The sequence below is a fragment of the Schistocerca cancellata genome, chromosome 4, assembly GCF_023864275.1.
Source record: "Schistocerca cancellata isolate TAMUIC-IGC-003103 chromosome 4, iqSchCanc2.1, whole genome shotgun sequence".
Lineage (NCBI taxonomy): Eukaryota > Metazoa > Arthropoda > Insecta > Orthoptera > Acrididae > Schistocerca > Schistocerca cancellata.
Window position 1 is genome coordinate 569,708,148 of NC_064629.1, and position 17,064 is coordinate 569,725,211.

Here is a 17,064-nt window from a genome sequence, read left to right on the forward strand (position 1 = left end):
ATGGTGCTTTTTCCTTGGTTTACTTAATCCTTATCCCGTGCTCAGAAGTCTGTTCATACCATTCATCGGGTCCTATAATTCTTCCTCGCTTTCAATGCCATAGAGAATCTCTTTATCCTGAATAAAGTCTCTTGATTTTTTGCGGCCTTGCTTCTGTTATCAAGTTTCATACGAAATTGTTGTTTGAAGGCTTATGTGTATAGGAAAGAGATTTTGAAAATTATTCTTCAGCTTCGTGCTGATGCTGTCTTTCCCATTTGTGGACAACAATACAATACGATACAGTACAGTTTTACTGGTACTAAGCGACGCATGAATGCAGAATTTTGAAAGGGCCTGCCTACTTGTTGGCTGCATTACAGGCGAAGGATACTACTAATCGTTATCTAAAAAAATTGTTAATTTGTTCGTCGTATAGCACGATTGTTTGTGACCTACATTTAGCCATATCGAGCTAGGGGGCGCTGTGGTATGACAAAGGATTTACTTAAGGTAAATGCCGAAATCGTTTCTTTGAAAGGACGGGGTACAGTCGATTTCCTTTCTCATTCATCCCCAACCCAAACTTGGGCAACTCTGACGATCTTGCCTTCGGTGGGACGTTACACCTTAATCTTTTTAAGAATTTCATGACTACCGGCTTGAGTGGATTTCAATCCCGTAGACTGTATCAGCAACTAAGCTGCCACATCCTACATACTTCAAGAAATGTATTGCTTTCTTAAAAGTTTTTGACTCATCAGTTATCACACTGAATTCTACGCAGGTATGAGGCAGTATTTGCCATCTCGGTGATGATACACTGTGTTAGAATACGGAAATTGTGATTGCTTAGCCTGTCTGAGCTGTTTGGCAGGCACAAAAATGGTTTTGAATTTTATAGACAAGAGATAAAGTACTTAAAACTAGTATACTCTAGAATATTATGATGCGACTTAATTTACGTTACACTATGATATTACACTGATACCGGACCGAATTTCAAGCTTATCTTTACATGAAGCCTTTTATTCGTTTCATTCCGTAATTGTTTTGGTCCATTTAGACTTACGGTTGGCTAACGTAAAAATAAACGCCAGTGAAAAAAAATTATCTTTAATTTCAGCTCACCAAATGACTGATTTGTGTGTCAGAAACGGACGAAGGAAACCGCTACCTGACCAATTCAAGGAAACTTCAACAAACGGGTTTTGTTATGGAGGACATATGTGCCAGGTGACCACAAACGTCCCAATCGTTTTATGGATAATTTCCGTGTTGTAAACATTCGTGTGACAGTAAGTTCGTCGTTGGTCGTGGAAGTCATTTATACAACATGTGATTTACGAAGTGAAGCGACATAATCGTTTTGTAATATGTCAGTCGAGTGCTACAGAACTTATCACAATGATGAACTTTGGTAATAAGTGTAATTCCACGTTTATGGCAAAAAATTTTCATTTGCGAAATGGAGAATTACAATCTAGTACAAACTGCTGATGTATAAAGGATCTGGTGTGTTATATAGAGCTGTACTGATGGTTGGTTCCCTGCGAATGTTCTGCGTTATCGTCACTGATATCGGAGCTTCGGTTGACTCATTTGGTCACTATGTATCTAGATGACACACGTATGCCACGTGTTATACGGCGTACGATGTAACTGTGTTCTGAATACGCAGAAATGTCATATGGACTCTTTCAACGTACAGCTATCAGGCGTGCTAAAAATAGTCTCGTAAAAGAGCCCTAATTATGCGTAAGTATTATTGAAAATGTCGGTTGAACGAATGTCAGAAGATCCGTAGAAGCCAAAGTATACGTGAGCTGGATAAAAGTAGTGGGAACATAGCTAAAATTCGTACCAGACTTTACTGACAGACGTTCGCCTTATTTGATACCCTTAATATAATCGCCCCACATCTCGACACCTTCCCCCACTACGATGAAAGGCGTCGCACCATGTCAGCGCGTCTATATCTGTCGGTCTCGTAAAGACCGCACTATTGCACTAATGATGTCGTTTCTTGTGTTCCAGCGCATGCCACGGAAGGTTTCCTTCGTTTTGGCTAAACCACACGGACTCATATCGGTTGAATACGGTAGATGTTAGAGATCCTCCGACCTCCACATATGCAGGAGCTCCTGTACGGGGTTCGCCGTGTGCCACCATGCATTGTCAATGAAGGATGGGGATGCTGTCCATCGGCGACTCGCATACAGCAGGGAGGCAAGGAGCTCTATTGTCCATTGGGGGACGTCTCGAACGAGGCCGATCCTTATGGACATGGCTATCGTCTCTAAACACTTTCACCCATTTCACCACCCAGTGATGTGGCAGTGCTGCATCACGTAGTCCCTGAAAACATTGTTATGCACTCCGACCACGTGCCACTTCAGTTTTGACTCGTGTATGTTGTTCGTATTTCCTAAACATCCCGGTAGGACGCTTGAACTGGCCTCCCGCACTTTGGCAGTACTCACTGCAACTGACTCACACGGCCTTTGCCGCTCACTGCACTACTTCAGCCGACCTGATGTCAGATAGTCAGCTCTCATGCCACTAGAGGGATATGCTTCACATTACGGCAGTGTTGCCACTACTTTTTATCCAACCCTAGTACTTCCATATTTACTCACGGCAACCACTTTTAAGAAGAAAAAAACAGGTTTTGTATCGAGGGAGAAAAGGGAGTGGTATTTACATAGCTCTCACCTGCTGCCAGACTGATTACTTGTGTCACAAACAGAATTTTACTATATTTCAGTCGTCAATAGTATCTGTTCTTTCGGGAACAGATACTATATATACCGGGTGATCAAAAAGTCAGTATAAATTTGAAAACTGAATAAATCACGGAATAATGTAGATAGAGAGGTACAAATTGGAACACATGCTTGGAATGACATGAGGTTTTATTAGAACCAAAAAAATACAAACGTTCAAAAAATGTCTGATAGATGGCGCTTCATCTGATCAGAATAACAATAATTAGCATAAGAAAGTAAGACAAAGCAAAGATGATGTTCTTTACAGGAAATGCTCAATATGTCCATCATTCCTCAACAATAGCTGTAGTCGAGGAATAATGTTGTGAACAGTACTGTTGTCCGGAGTTATGATAAGGCATTGGCGTCGGATGTTGTCTTTCAGCATCCCTAGTGATGTCGGTCGATCACGATACACTTGCGATTTCAGGTAACCCCAAAGCCAATAATTGCACGGACTGAGGTCTGGGACCTGGGAGGCCAAGCATGACGAAAGTCGCGGCTGAGCACACGATCATCACCAAACGACGCGCGCAAGAGATCTTTCACGCGTCTAACAATATGTGGTGTTTTCTTTTTGTTCTAATTAAACCCCATGTCATTCCAAGCATGTGTGTCAATTTTTACCTCTATCTACATTATTCCGTCGTTTAAGTTTTCAAATTTACACTGACTTTTTGATGACCCGGTATATATACCCGGCCATTGACCTTCTTGTGCGAACACACATGCTATGCCCCAACTCGTACGGAACTTCGTAGATTAATCTGCCGCGAGTAATGAGTGCGATGGGCAAACATCTGTTAGGCGCACTACGAATGTAGTGGTGTGGACATGTTGGGAATGTGGGTCTCACGGGGAGTGTGCAAGGGATAAGTCTCTGCAGGCGCACCATCATCTGTGCCCTCGGTCGCTCAGATGGATAGAGCGTCTGCCATGTAAACAGGGAATCCCGGGTTCGAGTCCCGATCGGGGCACACATGTATATCAACGCCTATTTGCAGCTAGGGTGTCTATTTAGTTATCATTTCATATTTCAGTCGGTTAGTATGGTTACGCTCAACATTTGGCACAGAAACATTAAAAATCTGTACTTGGGTTGAAAGTGAATCAGCACTGTGATTCAATATGTTGTCCACAAAGCGTAAATAATAGGAAACCGTAGTGCAGGAGCGGCTAGCGTTTGTGAAAAGCAATTTAGGATGGTTAAGTGAAGTGGTAAACCGAAGCACCTACTGGCGCGTGCGTCGTTCATTGTCTGGTACACGTGACCTAAGTTGGCGATATGCTCTGACATAATGAGATACGATATTATTTCAGCCATGAAGGATGTCGGTGAAAACTGTTAATGACATTCAGTTTAAGGTTGTTGAGCGACAGCGCAAAAAGCAGCAAATAGTTTTGTAAATCTAAGGGCGGTATGCACATCTGACGACGGTTCTCCGTGGACAATTTTCAAAAATAAACATACGTAGTATACTTCTCATAACTGATTAGTTCAGTTTGTGGGAGAAATAATTTTAAAATTAACATTTTTGTTACAAAAACATGCCTTTTCTACTGTAAAAATTTCTGTTCTTATTTTCCGTCGACAGCGGATTTACTTACCTCTGCTCGCTACCGATCTCTCTTCAAATGAAATAATGGACAATTCATTATGAGGAGATGAAACCTTCGTATTACGCTTGTTCTGTGCCACGACGTATCAGCGCTGTTGTGGTCACACATGGGTGTACATACGTGTTGGAACTGAGTTGTTTGCCTAGAGTTCCGATGATGAAAAAGTATCTATCATTTGCTCGGGAAAATTTAGCGCCGCAATGAGGTATTGCAACTGTGCAGTTGAATTAAATTTTCGCAACTGTGCAGTTGAATTAAATTTTCGCAACTGTGCAGTTGAATTAAATTTTCGCAAACTAAGAGACGAAAACCTTTACCAGAGATATTTCACCTCCTTATTGCCTACTACTGTCTGAGCTGGATTTCTGAATTACTTAAAGCGTTCTACCAGTTAGCGGTAAGACAGCTGCACGGTACACGTTTGCTCTACTCAGTTCTTACTTCAAGCTGTGAATCAGTAATGCGTTTCGCGAACTATGTTTTCTCGCGATGCTGCTGGAAGTAGATATACCAACGTTGATTAACAGCATTGGCAGAAAAATCCTTCCGCTCAACGAGGCGTATGACCCACTTTCATAATGCCCAGTTTTGGCGAGAGACGGTGCAGAACAGTTTTCACAATTGTGTAAGATGTTATAAAGACGGAAATCGACGTCTCAGGTTGACAAACCACGTGACATGAAAATCGGTGTAACCGATAGGTTGTTTTTTTTGTGTGTGTGTGTGGGGGGGGGGGGGGGGTTATGGAGGACGTTAAGAAGAGGAACGAAGTATTGCTGCAGACATAATTGCCGTAAGGACAGCGATAGTTATTCTGTTGCAGGCTGCTGAAACCAAACATCCAGATTATACTCTTGCGTAGACACATTGTTTTATGTTAATACTTTTGGATATATTCATGGCAGTCCTGTGGTAACTTTTTTCTGTGATTTAATTATCGAAAGACTGAAAGCCTGGTGTAACGTCTTTCTTCTACTCAGAAAAAAGCCGTCACTCTCTTAACAAGGTAAGGACACTGGAATGGTATTTTGAAGTAGCGAAGTTTAAATCCCTATCCAATTATTCTGATGATGGATTTTCCATTATTTCCACAAATCACTTTACATCATCGAACCTACTCTGAAAGCCACTGTACAGTGCATAGTGAAATATGCAGCGTTGGAAATGCCGCGAGAAATTCATGTTTGAACATAAAAGCAGATGCGGGGAAACGTCATCCGCCAAGTCACAACGCGACGAAAATATTTGTTGAGTGATAGTGACGGACGATCATCGAAGAAGATTGTGGTGTAAAAAAGGTGCAAGCCAAGACCTCTGGTTTCGCTGTTATACACTCCTAGAAATGGAAAAAAGAACACATTGACACCGGTGTGTCAGACCCACCATACTTGCTCCGGACACTGCGAGAGGGCTGTACAAGCAATGATCACACGCACGGCACAGCGGACACACCAGGAACCGCGGTGTTGGCCGTCGACAGCGTGGACGTGAACCGTATGTGCAGTTGACGGACTTTGAGCGAGGGCGTATAGTGGGCATGCGGGAGGCCGGGTGGACGTACCGCCGAATTGCTCAACACGTGGGGCGTGAGGTCTCCACAGTACATCGATGTTGTCGCCAGTGGTCGGCGGAAGGTGCACGTGCCCGTCGACCTGGGACCGGACCGCAGCGACGCACGGATGCACGCCAAGACCGTAGGATCCTACGCAGTGCCGTAGGGGACCGCACCGCCACTTCCCAGCAAATTAGGGACACTGTTGCTCCTGGGGTATCGGCGAGGACCATTCGCAACCCTCTCCATGAAGCTGGGCTTCGGTCCTGCACACCGTTAGGCCGTCTTCCGCTCACGCCCCAACATCGTGCAGCCCGCCTCCAGTGGTGTCGCGACAGGCGTGAATGGAGGGACGAATGGAGACGTGTCGTCTTCAGCGATGAGAGTCGCTTCTGCCTTGGTGCCAATGATGGTCGTATGCGTGTTTGGCGCCGTGCAGGTGAGCGCCACAATCAGGACTGCATACGACCGAGGCACACAGGGCCAACACCCGGCATCATGGTGTGGGGAGCGATCTCCTACACTGGCCGTACACCACTGGTGATCGTCGAGGGGACACTGAATAGTGCACGGTACATCCAAACCGTCATCGAACCCATCGTTCTACCATTCCTAGACCGGCAAGGGAACTTGCTGTTCCAACAGGACAATGCACGTCCGCATGTATCCCGTGCCACCCAATGTGCTCTAGAAGGTGTAAGTCAACTACCCTGGCCAGCAAGATCTCCGGATCTGTCCCCCATTGAGGATGTTTGGGACTGGATGAAGCGTCGTCTCACGCGGTCTGCACGTCCAGCACGAACGCTGGTCCAACTGAGGCGCCAGGTGGAAATGGCATGGCAAGCCGTTCCACAGGACTACATCCAGCATCTCTACAATCGTCTCCATGGGAGAATAGCAGCCTGCATTGCTGCGAAAGGTGGATATACACTGTACTAGTGCCGACATTGTGCATGCTCTGTTGCCTGTGTCTGTGTGCCTGTGGTTCTGTCAGTGTGATCATGTGATGTATCTGACCCCAGGAATGTGTCAATAAAGTTTCCCCTTCCTGGGACAATGCATTCACGGTGTTCTTATTTCAATTTCCAGGAGTGTATTTGAAGACGAACGGCATCTGTGCAATGAATTCAATATGCAAGAGTCAATCGTGATCAGAACGGGATTCTTTATAATTGTCAGTATATTATGTCGGAGCTGAGTGAACACGAACGTGGGAAAATTGTTGGGGCTTGTATGGTGGGTGCTTGCGTAACCAAGGGAGTCAACGTGTTTAGTGTTTAAAGAGCCACCGTATCGAAGATTTGTAGCGCATACACTAAATGTGGAAAAATGTCATCCACTAAGTCACAACGTGACGAAAGTGTGTGTTGAGTAACCGTGACGGACGGTCGTCGAAGAAGATTGTGGTCAAAAGTAAGACGACGACAGCTGCAAATGTCACTGCAGAACTGCATTTTTGCACTCGCTATCCCTGCAGCAACAAAACAACCCAAGGAGCTGGGAACTGCAGGGCGAGCTGGAATTCGAAAACCCTCATTACTATTACAAACGCCCGCAACAGGAAAGCGACGTTTCGAAACCATAAAACCTATACTATGGAGGAACGGAAGAAAGTCATTTGGTAGGATGAGTCTTGCTGAAAAATGTTTCCAACTTGTGACCGATTTTGTCTGGCGTATGTCGTCACAAGCCCATCATGCAGACTGCTTGCTACCAAGAGTGAAATGTGCCGGGGTTCGGTCATTATTTGGGCAGCAGTATTGTTGTATTTCATGGGCCCCGAGGTTACTCTGCAAGCTCGTATTACTGCCAAGGATTGTATGACCATTTTGACTGCTAAAGTCCGTCCCAAGGCACAATATTTGTTCCCCAATGGTGATACTGTGTTCGCAGAGGTGAGATTGTGGCTCCGTCAACAATTCAGTCTGCGGTGACAGTGTCAACAAACTGGTCTCTCATTGGGAGAAATGTTTTCGTCGCCAGGGTGTCTATACTGAGAAATAAATATGTAAACGTGAAGAATAAAGATGTATATTGTTAATAATTTAATTTCAGAGGCATTACTTTTAGCACGCCTTATAACCGAGGCCGACTAACTGTTCACAGTAATCCTCACATAGCCGTTCTCTGAATATTTTCAACAGGTTTTCTCGAGAATAACATCTAAGTTCTTCTAAATGTTTCACGAGTTTTACAGACTTACGATTTAAGCACCGTTTTTCTAAAATCTGTCTGTTGTGCCTACTCGATAAATATTCCAAAACTTGAAGCTACGGTCTAGAACTTTAAGGATACGAATGCGACATTGCAATGCCCGTCTTATTCCGAATAAGACGCAAAGTTCCCTTGGACATGGATGCAGCGTATACGGGTCCTATTGCCGATCTGTCACAAATTTTCATTGTCATTCCATTCTACAGCTGATGGTTTTCTATATTCGAAATTGTCAAAACATTTAACGTATGTCTAGAGATTGTACTTGAGTCTTAATTCGTTTCGCTCTGCATATACACAGCACTTCCCAGAGACTCTCCAGGTAAATTTCAATATTCCATTCGGTTTCCCTGCTACAGATGTCGGCTGTTGTCTCTTTTCTTATCGCTATAAAAACTTACCTCCAATCTTATAAGGGGAAACTATTGGGCTCTCTGTTATGAATTTTATTTAGAATTTGTTCACTTTTAAATATAGTTGACATTCAGTGTAAATAGTGCTTCTTGTTTCCGTTCAAACATCTTTCTCTGTAAATTGTATTCAGCAAGAAAGCGTCTTTTGCATGCTGCACATAAATGTTTCACGCACTCAGATGCGTTTCTGCACTCCCCCCCCCCCCCCCTTTTAAGTGTCTCCAGTGGGTGTGTTAGAATATTACATGAGGTTTCGTCGTAATATAAAACAATCCAGGTCTCCACCACTCACAACACGTATGCTTGAAGACAACAATCTAAATGTATCATTAACCAACAAATTTTTCGGCTGTTTTAAACATTTTGTGTTTTAAACATTTTGTGTTTTAAACATTTTGTGTTTTAAACATTTTGTGTTTTAAACATTTTGTGTTTTAAACATTTTGTGTTTTAAACATTTTGTGTTTTAAACATTTTGTGTTTTAAACATTTTGTGTTTTAAACATTTTGTGTTTTAAACATTTTGTGTTTTAAACATTTTGTGTTTTAAACATTTTGTGTTTTAAACATTTTGTGTTTTAAACATTTTGTGTTTTAAACATGATTAGAAATTACAACTAGATCAGTAGTTCTGCTTTTTTTTTTTGCGATTATCTGTATAGCACAACGCTGTGGAATTTGCTGATGTAACGATGATGGCTCATTTAAGATTTATAGCCGTTAGACAGCATTCTCCTTGCGGAAGGTTGATGTACCATGCAGCCTATCTTGGGTAACTAGAGACAAAACGGATTACGTGCTTTTTACATACATACAAAATTTTATTCGAAATTGTTTTCGTTGCGGGAAGGTAATGCAATGTGATTCCTTCACTGTGAAAATTGCTGCCAATGTGGCACTGCTCTACACATCCAGCATTTATCGTGTTGATAATGATGCCATATCTGCGTTTTATGTGAAGTTATTCCGTTGTCTGTAATTAGATTTCTGCTACGGTTGGGCGAATATTTTCAGATACGGTAGTAATCTTTTACATCCTGTAACAGATCATCATCGTACGTGACAGTTGTTTTTCTGAAGTTTTCGTTCGTTCTTCATTAAGTAGTGGATGGCGTAGTTAAAATGTTTAGATGGTAACCATTCTGTTTGTTTGGACTCTAGCACTAAATTCATATTCAGGATCGACGTTTCCGACATCACTTCAGGTAAATGCAAGCATGATTGCCTTAACTCAGTCTCTCTAGTGACCTCGATGTCGATGACTCCTTAAACTCTAACCTCTGTTCTTCAAACAGATATTGTCCACATAATGTTTTCAACGCAATCATGTTTGTAGAATAAGATATGGTGCTGACTGCTAAATCGGCAGCATGTGAAACAAGCGGGCGCTGGGGGCAATTTGGGCAGGGTGTTTATGCTCCAGTATTGGCAATGAGTGCTCATACAGCATCGAAGCAGCGTCGTACGGGTTGTTAGAACTTACAGGCTACCCAGTCTGGACCAGGCACCTCCAACTGTAGTGTCTTGTCCAACAAATTGTGCTTCAACTAAGCGGTGCACGGGTGTATATGTCTTTGACGGCTAAATCGTATACAGTTGCTGGGTAATAGCAATATTTACCTTCATGTTGTCCCAACACAATTGTTGTATCTTTCGCCGCCAAATGATACACAGAAAACTTTTCTAAAAGTGATATTACGCGATGTCACAGTGATGTACTGGCAGGATAAGGCTCCCTTCGAAGTTGCTCAAACTCCCAATTTATCTGAAGTGGCTACTGCTGCCTGCATTGTCACCATAATCCCTTGAAAAGACGTCAGACAGAAAAGTAGTTATCTGGTCTTCCCGACGCTACATGTAGTCTTCACAAGAGAACTGCAGACTATTCAACGGGTTGTTGTTGTTTGATACGTTTCAGCCTTATGGGCCAAGAGTGACTCCCCCCTCTCTCCCCCTCCCCCTCCCCCCCCCCTGGTACTCTGTTTCTGTTTTATTACTTATAATCCTCGTATCAGTCAACCTGTGTTCTTTAAGCACTTCCTTGTAGCTAAAGCTATCCCGCATTGCTGTGTATAGATATTTTCCCCTTACATAAATTTCTTTCCAATCATGCCTGAGTTCTCTCACCCAAATGTTCGCTGTTAAGCGTACTGGGTTCCACATCTCATCGCTCAAATTTTGACGTTCATCCTCTTGATGATCCCCACAGTCTTTCGATTCTCTTCTGTATCTTGCTTGAAATTAGTTCTACTCTTTCTTAAAATTCTTATCGTGATCTTTGTATCCGAACTGTACCTTGTTTATTCGCGCCACAAAGTCTTTTGTTTCATCTCCATCTAGTTACAGGCTCTCTTTAGCTCGAAGTTTCATATAATAGGCCATGTCTGACTGTCGGCGTGTAACGTCACAGTTCGACGTTCCCCGACGGGTGCTTCTTTACATGGGTTGCCTTTTCAACAAATGTTTCTGCAATATTTGGTACCTGTTACATGCTCTTCTTCCTCTGTAACTTACCTGTTGCTTTCTCCTTCAGACAGCGGAAGCTGTGTACGTTAGCCACTTCTTGAACTACAAGCAGCCTCTCTGTTTCTGTATTCGCTCCCATGCTCTGATTGTACGTTAGCTGTAAGCCAGCTTTGAGTGCAATTTCATCAGTTTTTCAATACTGTGTCCGCATTTTTTCTCTGTCATATAGCAATGCCATATCGTCGAAAAAAATACTACTTTGGTGGTATGCTTTATTTTGTATCCAAGTTGTACACTTTCAGTAGCAATAGTTTTGTTTACATCTCTCATCTGTTTGATCACTTCATCCAGAACCAGGTTTAATTAATTGATACCAACCCATGTAACCCTTCTTCTTTGCGAACTCCTGTAATTACTGGAAATCTTTCAGACACTGAGCTATACTTGATCCTAGCTGTTGGGGCTTCCAGTGTCCCACTCTAATTCAAGTGGTACTGTGCCTAATCTTCGGACAAGAACATTTAACAACGTATTCCTGGTTACAAAATCGTAAGCCTTCGGAGAAACCACGGAGATGACTAATGCGTATTTACCTTTATGGTGATGGTTTCTAATACCTTTGTTGCCAGTTCTGTACGGTACCCTCTAAGTTAAGAGTGCGCTGCGCGTACCTGGAGCACACTATTTCATTTGGATCCCTGCTGCCTCTACGGTGGTGATTCAGTGAATAAGTAGAGATTGGAAGTAACTATGGGGACCAAGATACTGAAACGTAAATACGCATTATTTCACATTTAAAAATTTTCTTGGACAATTACTTTCTTCCTCTGTCTAGGTGTGTGTTGAGGCGACACACCACACACACACACACCACACACACACACACACACACACCACACACCACACACACACACACACACACCACACACACACACACACACACACACACACACACACACACACACACACACACACACACACACACACACACACACAGAGAGAGAGAGAGAGAGAGAGAGAGAGAGAGAGAGAGAGAGAGAGAGAGAGAGAGAGAGAGAGAGAGAGTTTTTTTTATAAGATACACACAAAATGTATTTTTGAATTTCTAGTGGATTGTCAGCTTCCCCAGTTGGGAGTAGGACGGGAAGCCCAATGCGATACCAACTTAAGTTTCTTCTGGAGTGTATTTAGGCACACGACACGCACACGGCTCGATATGCTCTGCTGGGACGAAGCGTGCATGCGCTATGGGAAAGTCCTCTGACACTCGCTTTGTGTCCGTATAAGATGCATATCGGTTTCTACCTGCACGCCACTTATTTGAGTCTAGTGTTTCCGTTTGTACTTACTTGAAGTGCATATAAGAGACTGCTAGGTTGAGTACTCATTAACGCACCGAATAAAATTTATAGGAGTGTAGAAACAATTAGCTGACAGTTTTTGTGCAATCTGTACTGTAGGTATCATCGACCTAGTTTAGTGTGTCCATACCACTTGAAGTCGCTCTCGACAGTTACTTGTAGATGCTTTACGGTTCTTACTGTTTCTAGTGATTTATCGCCAATAGCGTACTCAAACATTAATGGACGTCTTCACCTGTTTATGCTCAGTACGTTAACTTTAACTGGCAAATGCCAATCCTGCACTAGTCGTCGATACTCTGCAGGTCTTCCTGCATTTTGCTAATCTTTTCGCGTTGTAATCTTCCAACAGATAACAGCATCGTCCGCGGACAGCCTCACGGAGTTTTCGACGTTGTGCAGTCGATCGTTTGTGTGTATTGTAAACAGCAAAGGACCTATAACTCTCCGTTAGGGTACCCCCAAAGCTAGTTTGACATATGTCGATGTCGGCCCGTTAAGAATGACGGGCTGACTTCTATCAGCGAGGAGATCCTGAGTCCGCTCATAAAGCAGTATTTCGTAAGCTCATATTTTGTTGACTAATAGGTTGTGCGTAACTGTTGGAAACCTCGAGGAACAGGGCGTCAACCTGGCCGCTGTTATATACGGACCTCCGAGATTTCGTGGAGGAATGGAACTTCCAGAGCTCCAGAAGATCACTGTTTGCGGAATATATGTGGATTCTTGCAGAGATTGTGCAAAAACGTTATGATAGGCGAGCATAAAACATGTTTCAGATTTCGACAGATTGTCAGCAATGCTATGCTTACGTGTCAGTCCCACGTCTCTTCTTGAAACCGAAGATTACCTGTTAATTTTTACAATCGCGTACTTCAAACGGACCACAAAGTACGCTTTGATAAGTCATGTGGTCTTTCAGAATAAATTTATTCGAACGGAAGGCCTTCCAGTCCACCATCACCCACATGACATTACGTTGTTTCCTAGTATATCGGGCCGGCCGGAGTGGCCGTGCGGTTCTAGGCGCTACGGTCTGGAGCCGAGAGACCGCTACGGTCGCAGGCTCGAATCCTGCCTCGAGCATGGATGTGTGTGATGTCCTTAGGTTAGTTAGGTTTAATTAGTTGTAAGTTCTAGGCGACTGATGACCTCAGAAGTTAAGTCGCATAGTGCTCAGAGCCATTTGAGCCTAGAATATCGAGCGAAGCAATTTTTGCCGTTCGGAGAAGCAAAGTGCTATTCCCATCTGGCGTGCTTGTTTGCTGCAACGATGTTTCGAAAGCGTCGAAAAAAATGCCAAATGACTTAAGATATCTGGTGGCAAAGTGCTATTTCGAAGGAAATGTCACTGGCGACAAAATTGAATTGTAGAGCGTAAATTTTTTTATGCTTCGTCAGTTCCTTAGTAGCAGCTGCCGAATAAGGATTTTTTTGCTATAAACAGTTCTCGCACGCTATTCACTTCCTATGACGATCTGGAGAATTATTGTTGATGCAACTATGCTTGCTGTGTTAGGCATTGTCTTGTTGACCACAAAGCGTACTCTACTAAGTATTTGGCTTGTTATATTGTCAATGTTTCCCTCACATTCTTGCGTGCTTATATTAATATTAGCATCCTTGAGTAGATCTCCACTTAATATAGTGGAGACCTAGTTTTGACAAACCAAGGCACGCAGTTTATAAAAAAGTCATTCCTTACACCACGTAAGTGACATTTAGGAAGCTGGAAAGCGTATCACTCTTTTCAAGGGACATGTAAGCTTTATACGTATTTGCCCTAGTTTTGGAATTATGTCTGCAATATAAAAATCTATAATTTTGCGTCACTGTCTTAATGTTAGAAATCAAACCTTGAAGCATTAATGAAAGCGAGCTGGTGCTACAGACCTTCATTAACCGCTCCGTATTTGATTAGTACTTCCTAATCCTCAGACAGTTCTGAGGAAACGGAGAGTGCCCTTAAATAAATTACATTTAGAGATGAAACGTACCCGTGTTAGAAATGTTTCTAAAACATGTAAAAGGAGAAAAAAATTACCAGCAATTGAATTAATGCGAAACACCTGTTACAGATAAGTGTCAGGCTCTTCCTGAAAAGAAACGTTAGTTTCCATTAAAATTAGCACTGTGGCAAAATTCCGTTGCAAGATGTGCTAAAGATAGTCTGGAACAGGTGAATAGACAAATCTCAGAATAATTCTGTAACCTACTGCGTACCAGAGGCTAATAAAAAAAATCACTGAAAATAGAGCGTGATTCTTCAGAATAAGTTTTACAGCTATTATGAGGCACATATGAAGAAAGCATAACTTATTTACAAGTCACTGAAACATGAGGATCCTTCTGATTATGCTCAGATAGCAATTTTGGCTCAGTAGGTTGTCATAATTTTGAATGATAGATATTATCTTTTATCTCAAATTTCTTTCCAGGAATTCGAAATAGCTTGTTAGTGAACTTGCTTCAGGATATTCTTACAATTGATAATTATACAATCTATTAAACCAGTGTGTTCAGAATTAATGGGAGGAAAAAGAAAATACGAAGTAGTGTTAAATGTTGCCTCTTTCCTGCGTCGGACATTGTAAGATGGTGAATAGTAGCTGTGCAGTGTACATTTTTTGGTTTAATTGCTGTAGTTTTCATTCCTAACGCAAGAACAGAAAAAAATTTGCTACTGAGCATCAACTAGACATACCTCAAAACGATCATTTAAACTGAAGAAGTTAGATACATACATGTAAATCAAGGAAAAGATGCACGAGATACTTAACAGTAAGTCAAATAACGTAATGCTCATTTCGGTTTTGAAGTATGTGCAGAGATTGATTCTTGTCCTATTAAATGAAGAGATTATTACTAACTGTGATGGTTATTTCTAACGTAAAGTAAAGGAACTTTAAAGTGCAACACATGTTCTTACAAAGGAAAATCGCGAATGATTTTAAATTCCTGTTATGTCAAAAATACTCAGTAAAAAAATAATTGGACAGGAAGATTATTCGAACTTATAGGTTGCCCAGGATAGAGATGTCAAATTCTTTAGAATTATTTTCTTAGTTAAGTATAAACAAAATAACACAACACATAACGTGCACTCCTCAAGTTAAAGAGTGATCTTGAATTTAAGATGAAGTGTGATGGTGTCTGATGTAGATTTTCCAAGATACATCATGCATTTTGAGTTGGATGTAAAACAGTCTCTCTTGATTTTAATAACAAGAACGTGCTACACAGAGTTCAAAATTTACAATAAAACGATGTAATATATGCTTTAACATAACACATTATATATGCTTTTGGAAGGTCTGTGATCTTAATTTGCGACGTATTTGCCCACAGTCGATGTTGCAGTGTTTGCCGTTGCAGGTAAGACGTTAAACTGTGTTGTAAACAAAGATTAGTCAGCACAAAAATGAAGAGTCTTACTATTAATAACCATTCTACTAATTTATATCCTAATACGAACATCGGAATGCGCAGATCGTTGTAAAACCTTTTTACGCACATAACTGATGTTACTACATAGTTCCAACGAATCTCCGGAATAGCCGGCCGGAGTGGCCGAGCGGTTCTAGGCGCTACAGTCTGGAACCGCGCGACCGCTACGGTCGCAGGTTCGAATCCTGCCTCGGGCATGGATGTGTGTTATGTCCTTAGGTTAGTTAGGTTTAAGTAGTTCTAAGTTCTAGGGGACTGATGACCTCAGATGTTAAGTCCCATAGTGCTCAGAGCCATTTTCTCCGGAATAAAACCATTGCTCGACCACCCAAATACAAGCTTCGAAGGATTCCTTACCTGCTTGAGATAAATGATAGGATGATTCCCTCGAAAAGGCTGTGGTCAACTTTCTGTTCTTATGTACTTAACTCTTTCTCGAAGGATCACGTCGACGTGGTGGTAAACGAGAATTTTTCCTTCCGTCAAGATAAGTCTACACAGCTGTAGCTGTGCGCCAAACGAAAATTTCCTGTAAGTTTGAAGCGTCGTTGAAATGATTCACATGGGTATTTACTATTTCTGTGACCTCATTCCCAAGAACTGCATTAACCCTAGTACATTAAAGGGGCGGAAATGTTGCATTGCTACTAAATCGTCGTAAATTGTACTACTTAAGATTTATTCCAAGGAACATAATTTATAGGTTATGCATTAATTACAATTATTAGACCTCCAGTGGTACATTAAATACCAAATAAAGTACAAAATGCCCCGTTTTATACCGTACTGCAATCGTAAATTCTATGAGGGTTCACTAATCCAGGGTTAAAGGACTGCACATTTACAAGATGCTCGTATATGCAGTGCGTTATGGCCGTCAGTTTTATTACATAGTTGTTTTATCTTTTGCTACAGCCGGGCGAGTCGGGGTACATCCGACTGAGTGGCAGTTCGGATGAGTCGTCAACAGACGCAGATGCAGACTACTTAGATGATAGTCCACCTTCCCCGTGCAATGTTGTCTTCGTTGGAGGAAACGTGCTCATCAACGGACGCTCAAACATGCGCAAAGAAAACAAGTCGCGCAAGGTGAGTGCCGTGCGGATATTTGCTCTTCCAATCAGTAAAGTGATTGTCTTTAATGATAACTTCAGAATGCTGCATGTAGATATATTGCTTATAATAGAATAATAGATAAAATAGAGGATAATGTAGTTATATTGCAAGGAATTGAAAACATGAAC

The 17,064-nt window shown here is 42.1% G+C and overlaps 1 protein-coding gene across 1 annotated transcript in view; it reads left to right on the top strand.

Annotated features, from left to right (window-relative positions):
• LOC126185164 (serine/arginine repetitive matrix protein 1) overlaps positions 1-17,064 on the top strand; it is a 170,347-nt gene that overhangs the window by 107,149 nt on the left and 46,134 nt on the right. Inside the window, exon 2 of the mRNA XM_049928011.1 lies at positions 16,736-16,909. Within this exon, the coding sequence (XP_049783968.1) occupies positions 16,736-16,909 (174 nt within the window). The remainder of the gene's footprint in view (positions 1-16,735; positions 16,910-17,064) is intronic.